Source organism: Maylandia zebra, linkage group LG11 (assembly GCF_041146795.1).
Source record: "Maylandia zebra isolate NMK-2024a linkage group LG11, Mzebra_GT3a, whole genome shotgun sequence".
Classification (NCBI taxonomy): Eukaryota; Metazoa; Chordata; class Actinopteri; order Cichliformes; family Cichlidae; genus Maylandia; species Maylandia zebra.
In genome coordinates this window covers 24,060,926-24,079,371 of record NC_135177.1, presented here as the reverse complement: position 1 = coordinate 24,079,371, position 18,446 = coordinate 24,060,926, and the positions used below count along the sequence as shown (strand labels likewise).

The 18,446-nt window shown below is 39.0% G+C and overlaps 2 protein-coding genes across 3 annotated transcripts; both read right to left on the bottom strand.

Annotated features, from left to right (window-relative positions):
* Nucleotides 1-557: 557 nt before the first annotated feature.
* Nucleotides 558-8,646, bottom strand: ing4 (inhibitor of growth family, member 4). Its single transcript, XM_004550776.5, has 8 exons — nucleotides 8,497-8,646; nucleotides 8,006-8,077; nucleotides 6,872-7,038; nucleotides 6,647-6,761; nucleotides 6,441-6,552; nucleotides 6,187-6,331; nucleotides 757-818; nucleotides 558-650 (listed from the first exon to the last, which is right to left on the bottom strand). Exons 1-8 carry the CDS (start codon nucleotides 8,531-8,533, stop codon nucleotides 611-613), a joined length of 750 nt encoding a protein of 249 aa, XP_004550833.1. The 5' UTR covers nucleotides 8,534-8,646; the 3' UTR covers nucleotides 558-610.
* Nucleotides 8,647-12,167: 3,521 nt separating this feature from the next.
* nop2 (NOP2 nucleolar protein homolog (yeast)) lies at nucleotides 12,168-18,365 on the bottom strand. 2 transcript variants are annotated; one of them, XM_024804164.2, is made up of 16 exons: nucleotides 18,208-18,365; nucleotides 17,568-17,695; nucleotides 17,430-17,472; nucleotides 17,286-17,350; nucleotides 15,901-16,289; nucleotides 15,425-15,635; nucleotides 15,117-15,316; nucleotides 14,856-14,945; nucleotides 14,205-14,292; nucleotides 13,980-14,120; nucleotides 13,753-13,892; nucleotides 13,571-13,660; nucleotides 13,341-13,463; nucleotides 13,151-13,248; nucleotides 12,936-13,072; nucleotides 12,168-12,841 (listed from the first exon to the last, which is right to left on the bottom strand). In XM_024804164.2, the coding sequence occupies exons 2-16, from the start codon at nucleotides 17,671-17,673 to the stop codon at nucleotides 12,426-12,428; spliced, it is 2,337 nt and encodes a 778-aa protein (XP_024659932.2). In that variant the 5' UTR covers nucleotides 17,674-17,695; nucleotides 18,208-18,365; the 3' UTR covers nucleotides 12,168-12,425. The 2 variants fall into 2 exon arrangements, with proteins under 2 accessions (XP_024659932.2, XP_076746177.1); XM_076890062.1 differs by having other exon boundaries at nucleotides 17,568-17,704; nucleotides 18,208-18,342.
* Between the last annotated feature and the right edge of the window lie 81 nt (nucleotides 18,366-18,446).

The following is an 18,446-nucleotide window of genomic DNA, read 5'->3' as shown; positions in this document are numbered from 1 at the left end:
TCAGTCAAATGTTAAAATGAAATGGTTCAATTCACTACCACAGGTGACTAATACTGTCAAGGTGCAGCATTTTTTTTTTTGTAATTTGCCCTCTTCTTATATCGAAAAATTAAACTAGTGTTCCAAGGCTAAGCACAAGAAACTAACCATATGACAAAGCATCAAATCATCCATGGTCTTTTTTTTTTTGGAAGAAAATATAATTTTGTAGTTGTACATGTGAATACGGTATAGAGTATCGTGGAAAATTCAAATGTCATACCATTATGGGCAGTTATAGTGTTTATTAATCACTCAGAAAATAAAATGTAAAAAAAAAAAAAAAAGTCACAAAAAGAGCACCAAAGGTAACAACAAAAACTCAAAATTAGTGTTAACCATTAAAAAAAGAAAAAAAAAAAAACCAAAACAAAATTTAAATACATTTGTAACACTTGGCTCCTTCAAACACTCTGCATCAGACCAAGGCAAGTACGTAAACCGAAATTTAAAAAGCACCAAATGTTAAGGAAGATGAGAAACAAAAAGTTCTAGTAACTAATGAAGAAATATTCTTCTCATTTTCCATCTGATCAGAGTCCGTGTTTCGTTCCAGGACAACCATTTGTTCTCACTTCCTCTTTCTGTCCTGAGAGCACCGTGGACAGTACCTGCATAGCATAAATGAAGAGTGGTGAGGGTGCACACTTTCAACACTCTTATTGAACACATTTGTGAAATTAGATCACAGTCTCAATTTCTTTTAGTTTTGTTTACCATTTGCCTCTCGGTTTGGTTGTCAGCCCCACACATGCGAAATGGAACCACTCAATGGAGCACTGGAAAAAAACAAAAACAGACAAAATACTGGTAAGTGTTGTGCAAGTGAAGCAGTTGGGACAGACAAAAATCAAATTTTTCTAGAACACATGATGGAGAACAATCTGTTCAAAAAGAGCCATCACATGTAATATTCACAGTGTGGCTTCTGCTAATAAATCAGTCACACTGCCATCTGTGACCTTATCCACACAGCGAGGCACCGGGCTGCAGCACCTTAATTTATGGTTAGCATCTTGGAAATGTATGTAAGAGAGAGCCTGTACATGCACTTTATAAAGTATAACAGACACATAATACCATTTCAGCTTCTATTTTTTATTATTAATCTGATTTAATGCTCGCAGAGTCAGCTCTGTATGATACAATTATACTGTCGTGACCTTTTTTGATATGTGGATGGTATTTATTGATATTAAAATAAATAATATCATTCCTTCATTAAAGGGACCAGTGAAGGTACCACATTTTGTGTGCTTTATTAAATGTCACAAAGGGACACACTGTCATTTACTCACTTCCAAATGCAACCTCTCTTCCTTTGTTAAGATGTACAGATGGCTCTTTAAATCTGATAATAGCAGGGCTCCATCCACTTAAAACGCCATTATAAGCAAATAAGTAACAGGAAATTAGAACTAGAAGGTGATTTACTACATATTAAACCACTTTCCACAATCCTCTGGCTTTGCCTTTATTGCATAAATGTGCACTCACCAGACACTTTAATAGGTAGGCCTTGCTAGTACCAAGTTAGACCTCTTTTTGCCGTCAGAGCTGCTTAGTTCTTTGTGGCACAAAGACAAGGTGTTGATTACGTTCTCAGAGATTTTGGTCCGAAATGACATGATAGCGTCACACAGTTGCTGCAGATTTGTCAGCTGCATATCCATGAAGCTCCACGATGGTGATGATGTCACATTCCAAATCACTTAATTCAACTTTCTTCCACATTCTGATGCTCAGATGGAACTTCAGCAGGTCCTTGACCATATTCAATTCAATTTTATTTATATATCAAATCAAATCACTTTTATTGTCACATCACATGTGCAGGTACATTGGTACAGCACATGTGAGTGAAATTCTTGTGTCTATATATATAGCGCCAAACATAAGTCGCCTCAAGGCGCTTCATAGATACAGAGAAAAACCCAACAATCATATGACCCCCTATGAGCAAGCACTTTTAGCTACGTGCATTGAGTTGCTGTCATTGGCTGGCTAATTAGTTCTTTGCATTAATGAACAGCTGAACAGGTATAAACTACTAAAGCAGCTGCTGTATTTTTTTAATGCAGCCTCATTTTCTTCTCTTTTTTATGCTCCTTTCCTTGATGTGTCTGATTATGAACATTCTTCCCCTGTAGAATAAGCTAAAAACTGACAAGACCAGACATCTTGGAAAAAAAAGCTTTCCACATACCAGGGTTCATACGTCTTTTTCAGGGTCAAATTCAAGCACTTTTTAAGCACTTTCAAGGTCCCTTTTCAAGCTTTTCAGATAACATAGTTCAATTCAACATATAAGACTTTAAGAATGCACAAGCATCTACTTAAAATCTATTGAATTTATCATCTGTGATATTATTATGTACAATTCCAATGTATTTTGTTCATCTCCCTTAAATAAACAGGCAGCCTTAAAGTATGAAATATTCATATACAAATACACATATAAATGTGTGTACTGTCTCAGTGGCTGATTGTGCCCCACAGGTCTCGGTGTGAGCTTGAAGACATGTATGAGTTTTAAGTAGTTTAATGTGCAGGTGCTGAAGATAAACACATTTTGAATGAAAGCCGGGGAACTGATGGCACAGAAACAAGTGGCTATTCTTTGTGACCATATGGATCGGTCCTTCATATTACCATTATTTCAAATACTCCAAAAAGCTGGGGTCCAGGGTATAATTGGCCGTTTTTGACTACTTTTGATTTGGCCTCTATATTTCAACTTTAAAAACTGTTTATCTTGCCAATCTGTTATTTTCTCATTTTGACAAACTGTATCAGCACAATTTATCTAAATTCAGACAAAATTTAAAATATGAGTAGAAAGTGATATTTTTGACTGCAAAAACCACAGGCATGTTTAACGAATCATTTTCATAACTTGAAATGCAAATAGAAATTGTACATTTTTAAAAATATGCACAGGTTTTGCAAACAAAAAAGTTATATTGTACTATTTACCTAAAAATGCAGCCAAGGCTGAGATGGTTTTTATGTAACCATTTCAAACTATTTACAGAACAATCAGGTGTTCTGCATCAAATAAGAAGGCACAAAAATTATTTATGCAACTCCAAAAAATAGTTTGTGTCCACTATAACACAGATGAGAACAGTACAGGGATAAACCTGCAGGTCTGACAGCAGGTGTGTCACACAGCGTTTACACTGCAATCTGCCTTTGGTGGCTTTTTTGCAGCTACTGTCACATTCACTAGTAGAACTGACACACAAAACAAAACAACGACTACACTACACACTAACTACACAAGACAACACACTAACATGAGACTCCAAACACGGTAAACCTCACAAATTTCTCATGTATCAAAACTGTCTCTCTCTCTCTTTCGCTCACTCCTAAAACTTCCCTCTCTTCCCAAACAACCAAATGCCACATGTTGCCATATCATTTTTTTTGATTGGTCGACGTGGTACATTTTTCCACCAATAGGGAAGGAGTGTTTTTTCTTTTTTCACCAATGACTGTTGTTTTTCACTCACAATCAAAGCGTGTTTGCTAGCGCTCTCCTTAGAAAAGGCCGTTTTTACCGTTTCTTCCTGGAGTAAACGCCACTGTTTTATTAAAAACAAAAAACATCGGTTTTACGTGGCCTATCAACACAATTTAAACACTGGTATATAGTTTGAAGTCCGCACGTTCGACCCAAGTTGAAATGGAGACTCTGGGTCTGTCGACCCCAGAGGGTTAACCAGAAAGCCAAGTTAGCTAGTTATGTATCAGGCTAATGTTTAAAGCTTTCACTTGAGTAAATTAACTCATATGACTGCTAAGTAATGTTAGCTAAGTTCACAGCATATTCCATAATAGCGCTGCCATACTGCATCACACTCAGTGCGTTTCAATCATTTCTCCAGCGAGTTTGATAGCTAGCAAAATAATAATCATAATTTTTTAAAAATAGCATGTGTAACGTACACGTACTGGAAAATTATTTACTAGGACTCACCTATCATGCGACTGGAGAGCGCAAACTCCGCCATTGTTGTTTTCCATCAAACACTTATTAAAACAACGACCAACAGGTATGTTAGCGCACACATCCCCGACTGTCCGAGGGAGGGGCGGGGTCACATATTGAAACAGACACAAGGCAGCCAGGCGGGGAAATTTTGCCTCTACATTTTGCGACTCATTTTATTTCTCTATCTGATAAGAAAACTGTTCAATCAGATAGTTATTTGTGGTGAATGAAATACAGTTACACTTTCAAGCACTTTTAAGCACCACATCTGAAATTCAAGCACTTTTCAAACCTTGAAAAGACAACATTAAAATTCAAGCATTTTCAAGGATTTCAAGCACCCGTACGAACCCTGACATACTGTAACTGGTTAAAACAAACACATGTAACTGCCGCCAAGTTAAAAATATACGGACCATAAGCACTAAATGAAAAAAAAAAACTGTTTCCCTGTGTTTGGTGGTTCCGAGGACATCAGAGGGATGTGTGTGAGTATTTCACTATAACCAAACCTCTTTTAATTTGGTTCGTATTGAAACAGCAGAACAAAACTCAAATAAAAGTGGGCAATCATTAATATATTTAATTTTGTTATTGCCAAACAAAATGGTATCAGTGGATATGTGGATAAGGACAGCACATTGAACCCAAACAACCGGCCATCTCCCTCTCAAGTTCAGTAAAGACAATAAAAAGGGACATTTCATCTTATGCCAAAAGACAACTGTCACAAGCTAAATGAAGCAACTGCAAAGAAAGCATCCCAAGACTCTCTGTGGTCCAGCCTCCTTTGTGTGTTTACACAGAAATGCTCTTTTCTTCAGTGAAAAGAGCCAGAAAACACCAGAAAATATATAAAGCGTTCAGAACACCAGTTCTTGTTTCTGTTACTCTGTATGATTTGCCTTTATATTATGACACTTGAAGTGGGTTATAAAATTGATTTGGTTGTGCTCTGCGACCAGACCTTATCGTTTGGTCTAACTCCCAAAAACTTGCGTACGTCATTGAGCTGACGGTACCATGGGAGGAAGCAATCGAGGAAGCATTTGAGCGTAAGAAGCTGCAGTATGCCAACTTGGCAGCTGAAGCAGAGGACAGAAGTTGGAAGATCAAGGTGCGCCCGGTGGAATTGGGGTGCAGGGGCTTTGTTGCCAGTACAACAGCAAAACTGCTTAGAGAGATTGGGATCAGACAGGCACAATGACAGGCTATAAGAGAATTAGCTAACACTGCTGAGAGGACCAGTTAAAAAGGGCTGACTTCACTTGGGCAGCAAAGGCAGTCCCGCTAACTGTGAGAGAAAAGAAAATATTCCGCTCTTCTTCCCTTTTCTAGGAGGCAGTAGGGAGGAAGAGCGTACAGCCCGATCCGGCAGGGAGGTGTGGGAAGCCAGATCGTGCGTCCCCCTTCCGGCTCTCCTCTCTGCTCTCTCCTATCTTGTCCCTTTTCTCTTACTTCTCTCTATCACCTTTTCTATCCCTTTGAAGAAGTGAGGCTCCATAAATGCTAAAGAGGTAAGTATTATTTCTCAGTTGCAGTGAATAGATAGGAGAAAATAAACTGTAGAAAACTAAACAGAAGAAAGAAGAAGAGAAATAACAATTTAACATAAACTAGTGACACACTCCGTGGCCTGAGCAACCCTGGTAGGCCCTCATTGGACGAGGGTGTCTAGTGATAATGGGCGAAACACCTGATGAATCCAAGGTCCACTACTGACGATGTGTCCCAAATCTTAATATGATAATCTAGATCAAATCTCTAATCTACCAAAAAATTGCAGATTTGCTTGGGTAAAAGACCGAAAGTTTTTTTTTTCTGTATATGTCTGAAATAAAGATACAATACAATACAAAAAAGTTGAGGCACACAACGATATGTGTTGCTGGTAAAGTTCCTGGGCTGCCTTTCCTCAAGATTCTCTCCATTCAAAGAAATGCATTATCAGGGACTATAACATCTAGTCCTTTTACTGAATCATTACTTGTGCTCTAAACCATGTACCCTTTCAAATTTTATAATTTTCTAAGCAGGTTCACTGTACAAACGACAACACACATTCATCAACATTAAATGTAAATGTCCATACCAATCTCATGTGTCCTCTGATTGACTGTAAGAGGGCATTTTAATACAAAACTCACATCAGTGTTGTCACAGCCGATCATCTCGCCATAGGAGACCTGATGACATAGGCAATAGGTGGGCTCGTTGGGGTCCACTGGCATATCCAGCACATCGGATGGGTGCACGTTCCCAAAGTTGGAAGAAGGGCTGTTGAATTCTCCTCTGATGATTAAAAAATGTTGTATGTGAGAAAAAGAGTATGACACTAACTTAAAAGGAAAAAAAAACAACAATGACAAGACCATCAAAAGCAAAACAATGCACAACGTACGGCTGAAGGAGTTTCACTTTCTTCTGTGCACTCTTAGGACTGCTGTCTTCATCTGAACTCTTCACTTTAGACCTCGTTTTAGCTGCCTTCTTCTCCTTTTGCCTGGAATCTCCTGGGATTACAAAAGCATGCAAGACACGCATTATATTGAGTTTGGATTTACTTAACTGAGCACATAACTGTGGGCAAATACAGTGTTAACCCACCTTTCTTCCCCTTACTAGAGGTGGAATCATAGTCTGTGCTCTCGATTTGCTTTTCCTTCAGGTCAGCCTCAAACCGAGCCAGATCCGTGTCCAGACGTCTGATGTGTTTATCCACCTACACAAAATTCAGGCCATGCTTACTTAAATACAGGGCAGTGTATTTTTCAAGTTATTTTCTCCCAATAAACATGTATCTAAAATATGTTTATTTTCTAAGATACCAACCATTTCATAGGTCTGCATGGCCAGCTGCACCTTGTCATCTCCAAACTCCTTGCATTTACTGTATGACTGCTGGATCTGCCTCAGTATGGACAGCTTTTGCTCAGAGGAGAGAGTCCGGGCATTGGCAGTGTATTCTTTAGCCAGAGAGTCTATCTGGCCTTTAAGATCTAAACAAAAATAAAAAAAATAATAAAAAAAAAAAAAGATGAGAAGAACTTCTAAACAACGCTGTCTGTAATTACAAAGATAATTTTAATACCTCACACAAATAAGTCAAAATGTTTTTGAAAATAACACAATTGGATATTCAGTTTTCTTATTTAACAAGCATAAAACCAGCAACCTAAAACAGTAAATTATGATCTTAAGGCTTCAAAAATGTTAATAAACTTTTGGGTTCTATACATTCATCTTCTTCTCCTTATCTGTTTCTGGTTGCTGGGGTGGCTTGAGCCTATCCCAGCTGCCAAAAGCAGGATACACCCAGCACAACACTGACAGACGGACAACAAATTTAGAATCACCAATTAATCTAACTCCATGCATGTCTTTGAACTGTGGGAAGACGTCAAAGCACCCGGAGAGAACCCATACAAGTACGAGGAGAACATGTAAACTTCAGGCAGAAGGACTTCAACTGGATTTAAACCCAGGACCTACTTGCTGTAAGTAGACAGCACTAACCACAACCAAACCTTTAAAAATGTTTTTGCTTAGCACATATAAATACATAATAACACACCTAATTGTTTTCACTCTGTATAATTATTATTGTTATTATTATTAATATTATTTTTATTTATTTTATTTTGATCATTTATTTGTTTTGGGGTTTAAAAATAATATTTAAATAAAGATGACTTAAAAATGTTATTATGTGACTCCTCATCACACATTAAGATAGGGTTCGAGCTGTGTCAATGTAAGAGCACTAAATAAAAATACATCCAAGTGTTAAAGAAGAACAAGACAAATAATAATAATAATAATAATAATAATTAGGGGCTTTTTTTCGTTAGTAATCTAATGATTCCTCGGACTTTCGTTGGGGTCCCTGTGTGGGGGTAACCCATTTACCTCCATTTAAGGACCGTGTTTTGTGGGTTAATGAAGATCCGTGTTCACTGAGCTTACCCTCTGTGCGTTGATCTAGATCCCTCATCAAATTAAAGTTCCTCTGCAACTCGAAGGGCAGGTTTTCTATGCCTGGTGTGGCAGGAAGGCAGGAGAACAAAGATTTTTAAGACATCAACACGAAACAATGAAATAACAACACTGGCTAGCTCAATCTAATGTCTGAAGTGATGCTTTTTCGGTTAAGCTTTAAAATTCTCAAGCACCCCATTAAACAACAAGTGGCACAAATACAGCTGACTATGAATGCTAACTGCATTTAACTTGTGCCAGTAGTGGCAATACAGGATGCTTGCGAGCCTTTCTTTGCTCCCTTGCGACGCGCTATTCCAGCAAATAGACTGAGCCTAAACCGCTAACCGTTAGGAAACCGTTAGAACATTCCCTTCCGCGCTGAAGCTGATCAGGAGATACACTACACAAAGAAATTAAACTATAAAACGACTAAGAATGTTTTTCAATGCGTCAGAAACACATGCAAATTCACTTACTGTCCAAATAATGCTCCAAATACATTCCCGCCGCCATCTTGGAAAATGTAAACAACACAGCTTCCGGACCGAGATAGAGCTGATCTGATTGGTTATCTCCAGAGCGCACCCAACACCGAAGGAAGAATCAACTGCCATCCAAAGTACGGCCAATTACAGGTGTAATACTCAAATTATCATATAGGTAATAAACAATAACAGGTATGCAAGAGCGTCCAAGATGTACTCCGTTTAGAGATGGTCTTTTGTATTTTTATCAAGGTTATTATAGTTAATCTATATTATAGTTACAGGCCTCCCAAATACTGCACAGACTTTTTTAATGACCTCAGTGAACTGCTGTCTGTGATCTGTGTTGATTTTGACTGTGTAATTATTGCTGGGGATTTTAACATTCATGTGGACAACCCTCAGGACAAAGGGACTAAAGACCTGAGTAACACTCTGGGCAACTTTGGGCTGACTCAGCATGTAACAGAGGCCACACATAATAGAGGACACACTCTTGACCTACTGATCTCCAAAGGCCTGAGCATTTCAAAGGTTACTGTGTCTGATGTGGGCCTGTCTGATCATTACTGTGTTTTCTTTGAAAGTAAAATCTCAGCCCACACAAATATCTCAACAACAGTGATCACAAAACGGTGTATAACTGAACACAGTAGTGCAATTTTTAACCAGGTCTTCCCATTAACACCTGACCTGCCCAGAGGGTCAGTCAATGAGCTCGTCAATAGCTTCAATGCTAACATGTTAAATGTAATGGACACTATTGCTCCCATTAAGGTGAAGGTTATCTCTGGAAGGAAAAAGTCTCCATGGAGAAACTCCACACTGGTGAAAAATGAAAAAAGAGAGTGTAGGAAAGCTGAGCGCAGATGGAGAAAAACAAACCTCCAGGTTCATTATGACATTTATAAAGAGAAACTTCACAATTATAATTTACAACTGAGGAATGCAAGGAGGTCCTACTTCTCTGACATCATCACTAAAAACAGCCATAATGCTCGGGTCTTATTTTCTACAGTTGACAGGCTAACAAACCCTCCTGTGTCAGTGGCAGCTGAACTTCATTCGACCATGGCCTGCAATGACTTTGCCAAATTCTTCACTGAAAAAATCCAAAAAATTAGACAAGCAATTGGTACATCAACAGCAGATCCAGGATATGTACTGTGTCCACCAAAAAACTGTTTAAACACCATGAAACAGTTTCAACCTATTAACAGCAAAGACCTGGAGGACATCTTAGGTCAACTGAACTCCTCCTCCTGCTGTTTAGATGTCCTGCCAACAAGTTTTTTCAAAAAGGTCTCAAAGACTTTAGAGTCAGACCTGTTACAGATCGTCAACTTTTCTTTATTATCAGGTGTGTTTCCAGAATCACTAAAAACTGCTGTAATCAAACCTATACTGAAAAAGGACAATCTTGACAAGACACAAATGAACAACTACAGGCCGATCTCAAATCTCCCGTTTTTAAGTAAGATCATTGAAAAAGCAGTTTCTCAACAGCTCAGTTACTTCTTAAAACAGAATAATTGCTACGATGCCTTCCAGTCAGGTTTTAGACAGAACCACAGCACTGAAACCGCTCTGACCAAAGTGTTTAATGACATATGTCTGAATACAGACAGTGGAAAAATGTCAGTCCTAGTTTTACTGGATCTCAGTGCAGCATTTGATACAGTTGACCACAACATATTACTCAAACGACTGGAGAACTGGACAGGTCTTTCAGGAACTGTACTAAACTGGTTCAAAACATACGTAGAAAACAGGAAATACTTTGTATCAATAGGTAACTTCACATCTGAGCAGACAAGTATCACATGTGGAGTTCCCCAAGGTTCCATCTTGGGACCCCTTCTGTTTAACATCTACATGCTCCCACTGGCACAGATTATAAACAACAACAAAATAAACTATCATAGCTATGCAGATGACACACAAATATATATCACAATGTCACCAGGAGACCGAGGCCCTGTACAGGCTCTTGGTAAATGCATTGAGGAAATCAATGACTGGTTGTGCCACAATTTTCTCCAGCTAAACAAAAACAAAACTAAGGTAATAGTCTTTGGCACCAAAGAAAAACGATTACAGGTCACCAGAGAACTTCAATCTATACATCTAAAAACCACAAACCAGGCGAGAAATTTGGGTGTAGTGATGGATGCAGACCTAAACTTAGAAAAACACATTAAGACAATAACAAAGTCAGCTTACTATCACCTCAAGAATATATCAAGGATAAAAGATCTGATGTCTCAACAGGACCTGGAAAAACTAGTCCATGCATTCATCTTTAGTAGGCTTGATTACTGTAACAGCATCTTTACAGGTCTACCTAAAAAATCAGTCAGACAACTACAGCTCATTCAGAACTCTGCTGCTCGAGTCCTCACTAAGACCAAAAAAGTGGACCACATCAGTCCAGCTCTGAGGTCCTTACACTGGCTGCCTGTCCGTCAGAGGATAGACTTTAAAGTTCTGATGCTGGCCTATAAAGCTCTGAATGGTTTAGGACCAAAATACATCAATGACCTCCTGACCCAGTATGAACCATCCAGATCCCTCAGGTCATCTGGATCCGGTCTTTTATCAGTTCCCAGAGTCAGAACCAGACACGGAGAAGCTGCATTCAGCTTTTATGCTCCTTATATCTGGAACAAACTCCCAGAAAGCCTCAGATCAGCTGAAACACTCAGTTTATTTAAATCCAGGTTGAAGACTCACCTGTTCTCAGCTGCATTTGAATAAAGCACCAAATCCACACTTTAAGCTTAAATTTCAAAACTTAAATTTAACTACTGATTTTATCTACTGTTCTGATTTTATCTGTTTTGATTTTATATACTGTTGTTTGTTTGTTTGTTAATTAGTTAGTTAGTTTATTTGCTTGTTTTAATCAATTTTAAATCATGCTTTTTATTTGTTCTTGTTTCTAATGTCTCTGTAAAGCACTTTGAATCACCTTGTTGTTGAATTGTGCTATACAAATAAACTTGCCTTGCCTTGCCTTGCCTTAATCTCAACTAAAGAATAAAAAAATAAACGTCTTTAGGTGACTGAATGAAAATAAATAAATGAAACAACCTTGTGAAATTACAACACATATTACAGGAAATTTCTTTATATTTTCTGAAAATGTGAAATAGATGCAGCAATTTACTGGAACACATGTAAACATAAGTGGTGATGATCTGAACCAAAAATTTCAAATTTGGATTTGTGAGTCTGTAAGACCGGTTTCCACTGATTTTCAGTCCAGTTCTTGTCTAATTTGGCATACCTCAGCTTTTTCCCCATTTCCCTTCTTTAGACAATGGAACGGTGGCCGTCGAGAACTGCTGAGACTTCTGATGCCCCTTCAGCAAACAGATGGATTCAGAAGGACCTCTCAGGTCCCAAGTCAAGTCTTTGCTGGATTTGTTAGTTTTTTAAGAAAATTACTTTTAAACACTGTTCATCTGCAGTAGATTTTTTTTATACCCACCACTCCTCCATTTGTCCAATTTCCTCTAATTTTTTTTAAGGACACACTGCACTAAAAGAAGTTTTTAACTACAAGCTTTTTGAGAATAATCTGATATGTTTGGACACAACACTGTTTCATCCTTTGAGTTAGGTGCCTCTTTTGTGTGTGAATGATTCATAGGTCAGTATTAAATGTTCTTAAAAGATTTATTTCTCACAGGATTATGGAAAGCATTGAATCTGTATACAGAAATAAAAAAAAGAAAGCTCCAGCTTTAGTAGGGGCATTGTTTGTGAGTCCAATCATCAGCACGCAGCCATGTTACAATCACGTTTGACACAATTGCTGCACAAACAGAGCAGCTTCATCAGACAGAGGTGGATCCAGGTGTGTAACAAAGCTTTAATATAATCCAAACATGCATTTAACACACTGTCACTTTTGTTTATTGTTTTTGCAACATGTGCTTCAACTTGTTGAATTTATTCTTCCCCATTCTGTTCTTGGCCTTCATGGGTGTTTTCCTCTTTGTGGCCTGCTTTTTCTCAAACCTGCTTCCTTCCTTTGTGTCAGCTTTTGATGCTTTACCATCATCTGTTGCCTTCTTGGCTTCTGTGCCCTTCACAGTTTCTCCATCCATCTTGGCGACTTTTGCCTTTTTTGGTCCAGTATGCAACTCCTTTTTGCCTTGTGAGTTGATGATTGCTTTTTTCGTGACTGCTGTTCCATTGGCTTTGTTTTCTTGCTTCAGGCCGCCTGCCTTGTTGAGGACAGTCTTCTTTGTCTTGTCGCTCTTGGACCTTTTCTCTTCAGGAGCTTCTGTGGCCGCTGTCGTCTCAGGAGCCTCTGCCTTCTCATCTTCTACAACAACAACAACAAAGACAGATGTTACTTAGTGATGAAAGGGAAAATATCATGATAAACGTAGGCATGAAGCTATGACAAAAACTCTTACCATTCCCTGGTGGTGCAGTTGGAATAATGTTGGAGAACTTCTTCAGCTTGGCCACAAAGAATCCATCCATGTTGTGGGAGTGAGAGTAAAATCGTCGCGTGAGTCGCAGAGTTGGATGGAACCTGAACTTTTTGAAACTAAAAGAAGGAAAATATTCATGTTTTATTCAATTTCTTACTTGCTCCTAAAATAATAACACTGGTTATCCAACTTACTTGGTGAAGCCTTCCTTGCCAAAGTCGAGTCCTGTGGGAACTAATTTGACGTTTCTTTTCTTTAAAGCGTAGTCCACCACCCATTCATTCTCCTCCACCTAGTTGAAAAAAATGCAATCACTTACCAAGCTCGTCTGATATTTACTATGTTTGTACATAAATTTGGTAGAAATTCAGAGTTTCCACATACAGTTATTGAACACGTGCAGTAGACCAGATATCCTCCCGATGGGGAATCAGCATTGACCGAGTCGATGGCAGACAGAATCAATTCTTTCTGCAAGTGAGCACAACGATTGATATCCACCTCATCCTGTCAGTGAACAGAAGGGCAAAAAGAAACAAGTATTAGCACACTACTTAAAGCAAACAGACGTGTGTGTATATAAAGACAGAAAAAGTTTCTTTCTTGGTTTTTACCTTGCTCGTCTTCACAGCTGGATCTTTAGCAATGACTCCTGTGCCTGAGCAGGGTGCATCAAGCAGCACTCTATCAAAGCCACCCATGACCTTAAAGCAGAATTCCAACAGGTCAAAACATTGGAACTGTAATAAGGCTTAACCCCACAGATATTGGTGATCTACACATTTAGACAGGATACCTTTGGGAACTCTCTGCCGTCATAGTTGCAGACCACAGTGTTGGTGACCCCCAGACGGTGGATGTTTCCCACCACACTCTTCAGTCTTTCAGCATTGGCATCATTAGCCACTATTACCCCCGTGTTTCTCATCAGCTGAGCTAAGGGTGAGAACATCTGCATAAGGACTCCACTATTTTTAAGGGTGAAATGACAACATAATTTGCAATAAAGGCAATACATCTTACCAATATAGGTAGTCTTTCCTCCTGGAGCTGAGCTCATGTCTAATACCAACTCTCCCTCCTGTGGAGACAGCGCCATGACTGGCAGAAAGCTGGAGGCTCCTTGGAGCATGTAATGACCGGCCAGATACTCCGGAGTTGCACCTAGTTAACATGTAAAGAAGCTGCAGTCACACTCAGCATCCTTAATTGCTTAAGTTGGTCACTTACATAACTTTTGAAACCTACCTATAGGTACTGAGGAGTCATAGATAACCAACCCCACTTTAGACCATTTCCCCAGTGGATCAAGGTTCACTCCTCTGTTGATTAAAGCCTAAACAAGGAAAAGCACAAACAAGTGAATTCAATATGTAAAGACTTGAGTTTCCTCCTGTCATTTAAGTAGTTTTTCCTTTTATGACAACTTGGTGAGTGTTTGAGAAGTTGGCCCCTCCCACAATAAGGGTGACCACAGCCCTCAATAGGAGGCCTATGGCACCGCTCCCTCTGTGCAACAGATTTTAACCTAGCAACCAACATCCAGCAAACATCCAGCACATTTCTCCCTGATCACATTGGCAGATGTCAATGACTGCTTTTTAGGCTTGTGAGACTTTGCTTCTTAACTCCATAATCAACAGTAAATCCATTAATACATATAATATATATGTAATATTCTATAGATCTTCTTCTGAAAATGCTAACCTAAGTACAGAATTCTTCATCCTGGCTGCCAAATTTTTGTTCAACAAAAACAATTCTATATCACAACAGATACAATCTTTAAAGCAATAAACTACCAAATAGCTAACAGTCATGACACACATTATGTATTTTAACTTGTTAAAACATTCTAAATGCCAATTTTGTCCATGTCTCTTAAGATCAGGCACCTACCTGTGCAAGGTCCCGCCTCCTTGTTTTCAGTGTATTGGTTCGAATAGTGACAGGTCTATGAATTTCATTGGCCTCGAGGAAATCAACCAGCTGTAAGGCAGAAAGAAAATATAATGTTTGGAGTCAAATAGATATTCTCAGCTAGACCTTGCATGTTTAAATCAATGCATCCATGAATTCTTTTAAATCAGGATTTAATGAAAAAACATACAAACAAACCCAAAAAAAACAAACCAAAACCATGCACGGAAGAAAACACACCTCTGAAAGAGGGAATAGGTCCATAAATTTTTCAATGAGGAACTCGTTGTAGCTGTAATAGGTGCAGAGATCTTTTTTCAGAAGTGAGATGTAGTCTGCTCGGTCTTTCCCCTCCTCTCTTTTTGTTGAGAAATTGCACAGGAGGTCAATGTTGTCCTTTATCCGCTGATAGATTGCCTTCAGGTCTAGAGGCAGAAGTCCTAGAAAATGTGGACCAAAAAAATACGTTTTGATTGTTTGTAGAAAATCAGAGAATTTCTTTTTGCACATTTGCTGCTCTAAAAGACAAAAACTTCACTGAAACTCACCCTCCTCTGGTTTAGGAAGCCTGAATTTATCTTCTTCGTCAATGTTTGTTTTTAGTTCATCTTCTTCATCCATGTCAGCATCAGATTCCTGTTCCTCCTCCTCCTCGTCATCATCCTCATCCTCTTCATCATCGTCATCTTCATCACTATCAGGAGCCTTGGACTTTTTCTGCTTTTTTTCTTTCTTGGCTGCACGTTCAATGGGAAGAAGCTGGAGGTAGAAAAAAAAAAAAAACAGCTCTAAGTTAACCAGCCTCTGCTACAATGTTCTCTTAAAAATGTAACTGTAATAAGGCCTAGTGCCACTGAAAACAGAATACTCTCCCGATTTTGTAGCTCATAAGTGAAAATTTTCTAATAAAATGAGGCTTCAAACTTCACATTTCCAGGCTGGAAGAATATTTCGTTTCAGCTTCTGAATAAAACTAAAAAAATTAAAATTAAAAAGGGTAAAAAAGGTTAGAAAGAGCACATACATCCTCTCCATCACTGTCATCTTCTGCTGCTTCATCGCTGTCATCCTGAACACCATAGTCATCAACCATGTCATCATCATCATCATCATCATCATCATCGCCTTCATCATCATCATCGCCTTCATCATCATCATCATCATCATCATCATCATCATCGCCTTCATCATCGTCATCGTCTTCATCATCGGCCTCTTTTTTCACTCCTTTTACACCCTTCTTCTGCTGGTCTTTGCCTCCCTTCTTTTCTACAACCTTTTCTTCCTCTTCCTCCTCCTCCTCATCATCTTCTTCTTCCCAGTGTTCATCACTGTCATCCTCACTTTCTTGTTCATCAATCTTGCGCTTCCTCTTTGACGGTTTCAACCATTTGCTGTTCTCATCTGTGAACCCTTTAGGGAGAAAGAAAGAAAGACAAAACTGTAAATATATGTGTATTTATTCATTTATTTCCTTGCTGAAATCATGACACATACAAGATGCATTAATAATCAATATCCATCCATCCCTCCCTCCATTCCCTTTCGGTTTTCCTATCAGGATTGTGAGTGGACTGACGACTGGACCAAGCTGTTAGCAAGCCAGCCGAGAGATGCAAGCTCAAAAGCCTCTGGATAGCTCCAGGACCTCTTCCCAGTGGAACGGGCTTGAAACAACTCACTTAGGAGGTGCCAAAGAGTCTTTCTGGTGAGATGCCCTAACCACTTCAACTAGCTTTTTTCCATGTGCAGGAATAATGGCTCCACTCAAAACCCCTCCTGAATGACCAACCTCCTCACGGTGAACTTTAAGGATGAGTCCAGACAGCCTTCAAAAGGAGTTCATTTCTGCTGGTTATATCACCAATCTTATTCTTTCAGTCACTACCCAAAGCTCACACAACAGTAAACCAGTACAGGAGCTGCATAACTGCTAACGCACCAATACTTCTGCTAGTCTCCTGCTCCTGTCTCCCTTCACTCATAAACAAAATTCTGAGGTTAACAAACCAGTTTCAGTAACTTGGGATTAGACTAACAAGGCCACCTCCTGATCGACATAGCACTGAACCCCTTGGGCCCCTCCTTCAGGTGGTGAGACCCAAGAGGATGAACAGCAGATGCTGCCAACGAGCCGCGGAAACCTCAATCCGGGTGAAGTAAAATGTTTCAATCCTTGTTTTTCCATAGAAGGCTTATGAATCACATTTAGTCTGGCTGTTCACCTTGGACCATTATCCCTTGCTGATATTCCCATAATTGCCCTTGATAATCAATAATAAACAACTGCTTACATAGCTGTAATGATACTGGAGAAGGATGGTCCATCAAAACAACAATCTCATGCTTGCATCTGGGCAAATATTTAAATCATGCGTTGACCAGACTGAGCAAAAGTTAATTGTTTACCTTTCTTAGGCTTTTCCTCAGCAACATCTTTGGGCTTTTTCAAACTCTGGATTCTCTTTGCAGCTCTGAAACATTTTAACATGAATTAGGAGCTTGTAAACACATTTGCTTTATGTCATGTTACATCCTCAGTCCACCTCTTACCTTTTTCTGGCTCTACTTGAGAGACGTTTTGATCCAGTGTCCTCTGCAAAGATTAAATATAAAAAATAACACAATGTTGACAGCGTGTTTTACTAAACCTCCAAAACAGAAACTTTTGACTTGGAAAGGGATAGTTACCATCAGTTATAAACTTGGCCAACTCTGTCTCTGCTCCCTGCTGCTTCCGGGTTTTTTTACCCGGACCTTTCTTCAACTTCTTGGAGGGATCCAACTTCCGACCCATGATTTCCTTCTACACAGACAGTCTGAAAAAGAAAACACAGCAAGAGTGTTTTAAAACCCTAAGACAAAACCAAAAATACAGTATATTTGAAAGAGAGGAGCGTCATTGAAGAAAAAAAGTAAAACTGTTTTGGATGGAGATCTGCGGGAAAGAAAACCGTCCAACATCAGTACAATAAATTCAGCTCCAACACAACCAATGCTCTTTATAATTATAAGCAGTGATTAAATTATGTAGTGTTACAGAGAGGGTCTCTTTACTGTTGAAACAGTAATAAATATGTTTGGTTATAACAAATGATAAACCGTTTATTACAAATTCTCCCACTTCATCTGCTGGGGATTAAACTGTTTAAATATTAATGTATGATCAGACTGTTATCAAACAGCCTCGTTAAAAACTTGTGACCAGTTTCACAGCCATTACCTGACCGCACAGTTTTAAAAAGTATACCCTTACAACTCAAAGCTTATCGCCACTGAACCGCTCTTTAGCTGCAGCGCGAATCGCAGCATCGATTCTTCAAATACTCACCAATAAACCGGATACTTTAAGGTCCGCAGACACTAATTATAGTGTGATTGTGGAGCGATGCAGGACGAAAATTTCTACACGTGAAATTTCCTTCAACACGTTGTAGCGTGACATCCGGCGCACAATAGTGACGAAAGGGTGGCGCGCGCAGAACGAGGGCGCTGAGGAAACACGTTTTATTTTATTAAGATAAAACTGACTGATTTTTTACCAAATAATTACATATTCAAAATCTAGTT

Excerpts from the sequence above, each read along its gene's own strand:
- nop2 (XM_024804164.2), bottom strand. The coding sequence starts at position 17,673 with ATGGGTCGGAAGTTGGATCCCTCCAAGAAGTTGAAGAAAGGTCCGGGT. Across the intron at positions 13,249-13,340 it reads ACTGCACGTGTTCAATAACT|GTGGAGGAGAATGAATGGGT; the intron begins GTATGTGGAAAC and ends TTTTTCAACTAG. Across the intron at positions 13,073-13,150 it reads GGCAAGGAAGGCTTCACCAA|TTTCAAAAAGTTCAGGTTCC; the intron begins GTAAGTTGGATA and ends TCCTTCTTTTAG.
- ing4 (XM_004550776.5), bottom strand. The coding sequence starts at position 8,533 with ATGGCGGCGGGAATGTATTTGGAGCATTATTTGGACA. Across the intron at positions 8,078-8,496 it reads TTTGGAGCATTATTTGGACA|GCATAGAAAACCTGCCCTTC; the intron begins GTAAGTGAATTT and ends CTGCCACACCAG. Across the intron at positions 651-756 it reads ACCAAACCGAGAGGCAAATG|GTACTGTCCACGGTGCTCTC; the intron begins GTAAACAAAACT and ends TATGCTATGCAG.